Source organism: Palaemon carinicauda, chromosome 40 (assembly GCF_036898095.1).
Source record: "Palaemon carinicauda isolate YSFRI2023 chromosome 40, ASM3689809v2, whole genome shotgun sequence".
NCBI lineage: Eukaryota > Metazoa > Arthropoda > Malacostraca > Decapoda > Palaemonidae > Palaemon > Palaemon carinicauda.
Window position 1 is genome coordinate 62164248 of NC_090764.1, and position 6493 is coordinate 62170740.

Here is a 6493-nt window from a genome sequence, read left to right on the forward strand (position 1 = left end):
CTGGAAGTCAGTGGCATGAGAGGTTCCATCAATTCTGGCTTCCTGCCCTCTTTGCCAACAATATGGTGCCCCCTAACACCCACATTAAAGTTGGTATGAAGAAGCCAATTGACCCAAGTGTTTTGTAAGTAACCTTTTGATGGTGTTCATCGTTATGAGTCTGTGTATTCTAATATCCTCCGTCTTTTGTTGCGAATAAAAACTAAATAATGAAGTCATATAAGAAATGTCTTATCATATAGTAAAATACACAGTACACTACTGTTTGTAGAATTGTACGGTATTCAAAATATTTTATTATTGTATTTAGAAATCAGTTACTCAGCTGGACTTTTACTCCAGTATATCTCCTAACTTTGATTTTTTTTTTCAATCAGCTAAATGTATTTCTGAAACAGTATTTCGTTCAAGCACTGTAGTAGGGTCAATATATGCAAAATACCCCCTCAACCCACCAAATAATGTAACAAAAGGTTTCTCAACTGATTCTGCTAGGTTTTAATTTACTCTTTAACATACTAAAATTCTACCAAACTATGACCCCGGAAAAGTGTTTTTTTAAAGATGTCGTCCAATATGGTCGCCGAAACCTTTGAGCGATCATAACTCTATGACTATCAACTCAAATTTGATGATCTTGGTGTCTATTCCTAATTTTTTGTGGGCAAAGAACATATTAAGATCATAAAAAAAATGATGTTGGCCTATTATGTGCCAATGTTTTGGGGGTAGAGGTGATATTTTCCATATATTTGATTGGAACTAACTGCATAACTAATTCGCATGTTTCTCTATTTCAGATATGATTCAACAATGAGTGCAAGCACAGTCAGTCAAGTTTGTTTTCTAATCTGCAAGGAGGAGATTGAGGATTCCAGTGATAACCGGGTTGCAATTCAGTGGAAGGGGGCAAAAGGAATAAATGAGGCCAGTGTAAAGTGGAAAGACGATCTTGGTATGAAAGTGCATAAAAGCTGTTGTCAACAGTACATTATTGTTAAAAACATTAAAAGCCATATTGCAAAGAAAAGTAGTGCTTCTGTGCCAGGATAGAGAACCACAAGAGCTTTTGATAGTGCAAAGGACTGCATATTCTGTGGATGTACAATTGATTTGGACAAGGGACACTTTAGCTGGGCATGCACGGACAAATTTGTGGAAACAATTTTGGAGGTCTGTAAATCCCGATCATATGATTGGGGACTAACTGTAAAGGGCTGCATTGAATACCATTTACGAGATTTACATGTAGCAGATGGCCTTCATCATCATTCATGTAGTAGAAATTTTAGGAACCTCAAGTCTGTGCCTTTTGAGTTCCAGCATGCCCCTGATGCCAAGCGCAGAAAGCCAGGCAGTCCTAAAGATGAAGATAAGTGTAAAACTTTTCAGAAAATGTGTGCTTACCTAGAACTGAACAGTGAGGAACAACTAACTGTGACATCTTTGAGCCTCATAATGAAAGGTTATATTTCCAATCCTGATACTGAACCCTATGACAATTAGTTTGGAAAAGCATCTTAAAGAGCGCTTTAAGGACTCAATCATATTTTCTGAAGGAGAAGGCTTGGACGATATTGTCACCATGAGAGAACATGATGAAGAATCCCAAAAAGGTGCTATTATTGAAACTGCCACCAGATTAATCAAAAGGGACATCAAGTTTGAGGTTTCCACTATGAAGAATCAGTACCCAAGTAGTGAGGATTTAAAGCTTAATTCAGCGCTTTCATTCATTCCAACTAGTCTGCGAATAGCACTGAAACATTATTCTCTGGGAAAGACACAAGACGCAAGGTTGCTCCAGTTGGTCCTGCCATAATTCAGGCAGTTCACCCACGAGCTGTCATTCCACCGCTACAAGTGGGACTTGCTATGCAAGTCCATCACCTATATCGTTCAAAGTTTATTGTGGATACCCTTCATGAGATGGGATCTTGCTGCTCATATACAGAAGTGATGAGATTTGAAAAAAAAAAAAATGCAGCAGATTGTGTGGAACCTGATGTTCTAGGTGGAGATGTAGATTTGCTGGAAATGTCTGTTCTTTTTGCAGCTGATAATGTGGATCACACTCTTATCACTCTGGACGGCAAAAGGACGTTTCATGGAATGGGTGTCATTGCCTCTGTCACCCCTTGAAAACAGATGAACCATATCATTCCACGAAAAGCAGGGGCAAGCTGGAACTCAAAAGGCACAGACTTGAGGTTCCTAAAATTTCTTCTACATGAATGATGATGAAGGCCATCTGCTGCATGTAAATCTCGTAAATTGTATTCAATGCGGCCCTTTACAATTAGTCCCTAATCATCTGAACGGGATTCACAGACCTCCAAAATTGTTTCCACAAATTTGTCCGTGCATGCCCAGCTAAAGTGTCCCTTGTCCAAATCAATTGTACATCCACAGAATATGCAGTCCTTTGCACTATCAAAAGCTCTTGTGGTTCTCTATCCTGGCACAGAAGCACTACTTTTCTTTGCAATATGGCTTTTAATGTTTTTAACAATAATGTACTGTTGACAACAGCTTTTATGCACTTTCATACCAGCTTCAACTACAAGATCGTCTTTCCACTTTACACTGGCCTCATTTATTCCTTTTGCCCCCTTCCACTGAATTGCAACCCGGTTATCACTGGAATCCTCAATCTCCTCCTTGCAGATTAGAAAACAAACTTGACTGACTGTGCTTGCACTCATTGTTGAATCATATCTGAAATAGAGAAACATGCGAATTAGTTATGCAGTTAGATCCAATCAAATATATGGAAAATATCACCTCTACCCCCAAAACATTAGCACATAATAGGCCAACATCATTTTTTTTATGATCTTAATATGTTCTTTGCCCACAAAAAATTAGGAATAGACACCAAGATCATCAAATTTGAGTTGATAGTTATAGAGTTATGATGGTTCAAAGGTTTCGGCAACCATATTTGACGACATCTTTAAAAATCACTTTTCCGGGGTCATAGTTTGGTAAACTTTTAGTACGTTAAAGAGTACATTAAAACCTAGCAGAATCAGTTGAGAAACCTTTTGTTACAATTTTGGGGGGGTTAAACTGTATTTTGCCCTAACTACTGTCATACATCAAACCATAGGACAAGGTTTCCTTTTTTTCCATGCCAATTTTAGCCTTATATATTGTCCATTATATCTTTAATGAAGAAGTCTGGGAAGTCTTATAATTGTTCATCTCTCGTGTACTTGCAGATACTCAGTAAAGGAATATGAGAGATTGTACCGTTTTCTGAAACCACAGATTACATTTGTACAGTTCCTGAAATATGTTCTAACAACTTATAGAGGAGGAAACCCCGATGCTCACTGGTTTGTAAAAAAAAAAAAAAAAAAAAAAAAAATTCTTAGGGATGAAACAGTATTTGACAGAATTATTCTTTGTTTTCTTTGTTGCAAACAAACAATGGCACATCCTCCTATAATTAATATCAACACTGAGATCACTGGTGTATATCTTGAAGCTCTCATTGTATAGTATTGTAATTATCTCTCTCTCTCTCTCTCTCTCTCTCTCTCTCTCTCTCTCTCTCTCTCTCTCTCTCTCTCTCTCTCTCTCTCTCTCTCTCTCTCTCTCTCTCTCTCTCAATCCTAAACCATATTTTTATAGGAAACCTTATCACGATACCTGCTGTCCTTGTCATTTTGATTATGACTACATCACGAAAGTCGAGACGTTATCAGAAGATTTGGAATACGTTTTCAAGAAACTTGGCATTCCAGCAGACCCAGATACTTCTATGAACCAAAAAAGGAAGAGTGTTGATGAAATATACTCAGATTTTGCGTAAGTTTTCAACAGTATTACGGCCAAGGAAAGATAGTTGAGTTTGTGAGTTTTATGCAAATCTGTAATTAATTTGTTAAGAAACATTACTATGTGTATACATGAAGTCTTTGCCTGCTGGGGAATCGAATGTGACAGTGAGATAAGAATTGTGCAAATAACAAAATAAAGTCGTAAAGACTTCTCACTGAAAAGAACAATAGAGGAAAGCTTCTAGCTCTATTTTTAGGCTTCTTTTTTATATTTTCATTATAGTATTTCAATTAAAAAAAAAGTTGCTGATCGCAAAGTTGTTATGGCCATGATATTCATGGCTTAACCTGTAGATTAGACAATAGTTTTGAAGTCATTTGCAGTTTGATCTTGCAACCTGACAGCAAAGACTTGAAACTTTTATTTAGTCACACGAATTTCAATTTAATTATTGTAAAGTCCTTGAGTCTGAAGTAAATTGATCTTTTATTTCAGATACTATCGAAAAGTTCCTACAACCTTAAAAAGAAGGATTTACCAGTACTTGAAGTATGACATGGATCTCTTTGGATACGAACTTCCTAAGAATTTCTTAATTTAATAAAAGAATTGGATGGATGTAGAGTGAATAGCATTCCACTTCAATTTAATAATATTATATTTTTGTGGTCAATGTGCTGTGTGGTCTCCGGAAAACTTTCCTCTGAAAGGCTAGAACATGGATTCCAACAAGACAAGAAAATACTAAAGAAATATTCTCTTCCCTGCTTCAAGGCCAGTGCACCAACGTACACAGGAAGGACTTTGTGAGTATAAGAATCACCTACATACTCGGGATTTAATCTGTTAATTTCAGCGCCTCTTATTGTGAGATATGTCGGACACACGACACATGACCGAGGACCAACACTGGCACTGGAGCCAGGGTCACTTGGTCACCAATATGTGCTCGAGTACCCTCCTTTGATTCAACTGGGGACGGTCTTTTCTGCACGCTTTTAGTACCCTACCAGACAGCCATCCTCCTCAACCTTCAAGTTGAGTAAAGTCAACCATCTTATTAATTTGTCACTGTTACTTTTGATTTAAGGTAAACTCTTACAAAACTTTAGTTTTTAGAACTTTTAATCTATGTTCAGAATGGTACACGTTTCACTAAAAAATTAAAAAAGATAAAATCATATTTTGTCATTAACTGTTATCGATCTAACTAGTTTGAAAAACTTACAAAGTAGATTTTATCCCAAAATCCAGAGTACTAAATGTTTCTTAAAAGTAAATATATGTATCTATACCTTTACATATACGTAGTATTATAGAAATGTTAAATGTTACCTTGAGAAATCCCTCTCTGAAATGTATTCTTTTATAACCTTGAGTTTGTTTTCTAGCATCCCTTGTTAATGGGAGGAATTTTTGTAGAATTGTCCCAGATGTAATTTAGGAACTTGAGTTGTTTTTTCCAACCGTTCTTTGAGTGTCAGCATTAATTCTCGTATATGTCAACCATTGCATTGGATGTACATTGAATAAAAAAAAAAATATCATCCGTAATCAAGGAACTTATTGATTATTCCAAATTGGATTTTTCGGCACAATCCCTTAATAGCTATTCACTACTTTCCCTCGAGTCACTTTTTATTAGAAAAAAAGAAAAAATATTCCAAACTCTAATTCACTCAACTGCCTCTCTTCCTTCACATATTGCCTCATCGTCTTCATAACTAATCTTTTAATTGCCCATAACGTTGAACCCCCTGCAACTTTCTATTTTTATCCTGTAATTTGACCTTACTCGGTGGGTTGCTTGCTTGTGCTGATTTTCTTTTTCATGCGCGATCTTTTATTGTAATTATCTTGATTGTAATGATTCTGGTAACATAAATTGAGTCTTACCATTTAATAGATTAGCTTTTATTAATTTGATAACGTTCATGTTTTAGCCCGGATGAGGGAAACGATGGTTTCCAAAAATTTGGTTGTAATAAATATAGTGGACAATGTTAAAGTTTCTTTTTTCAATCACCTTTCTAGTAAATCTGAAGAATTAATAAAGCAAAGTGCATTTATATATCTATCTATTTTTACATAATTTTACATACGTATTTGTTTATACATATATGTCCATGAATATGCATACACACACACACGCATATATATATATATATATATATATATATATAAATATATATATATATATATATATATATATATATATATATATATATATATATATATATATATATATATATATATTTATATAGATATATATACATACTTTAAATATGTAAACATCTCTCTCTCTCTCTCTCTCTCTCTCTCTCTCTCTATATATATATATATATATATATATATATATATATATATATATATATATATATATATATATATATATATATATATATGTAAATATATATATATGTAAATATATATATATATATATATATATATATATATATATATATATATATATATTTACACATATATATATATATATATATATATATATATATATATATATATATATATAAATGTATGTATGTAAGTATGTATGCATGTATTACAATTTTTTATCTAACCACATTGACAACGTACTTTTGGAATCTTATATCGGATTTCCTATAATCATTTCTACCTTCAGGAAGACTGGCACATGAAACTATTGTCTTTTCTCATCGTAGGTTTCCTATGAATTCATTTGAGG

At 34.2% G+C, this 6493-nt stretch overlaps 1 protein-coding gene across 1 annotated transcript in view; it reads left to right on the plus strand.

Moving 5' to 3' along the window:
- LOC137632055 (carbohydrate sulfotransferase 10-like) overlaps positions 1-5761 on the plus strand; it is a 26478-nt gene extending 20717 nt beyond the window's left edge. Inside the window, exons 5-8 of the mRNA XM_068364032.1 lie at positions 1-124; positions 3225-3341; positions 3640-3816; positions 4285-5761. The exon at positions 1-124 is cut by the window's left edge and continues 7 nt beyond it. Coding sequence (XP_068220133.1) covers positions 1-124; positions 3225-3341; positions 3640-3816; positions 4285-4390 — 524 coding nt within the window. The 3' untranslated portion in view covers positions 4391-5761. The remainder of the gene's footprint in view (positions 125-3224; positions 3342-3639; positions 3817-4284) is intronic.
- The last annotated feature ends 732 nt before the right edge of the window (positions 5762-6493 follow it).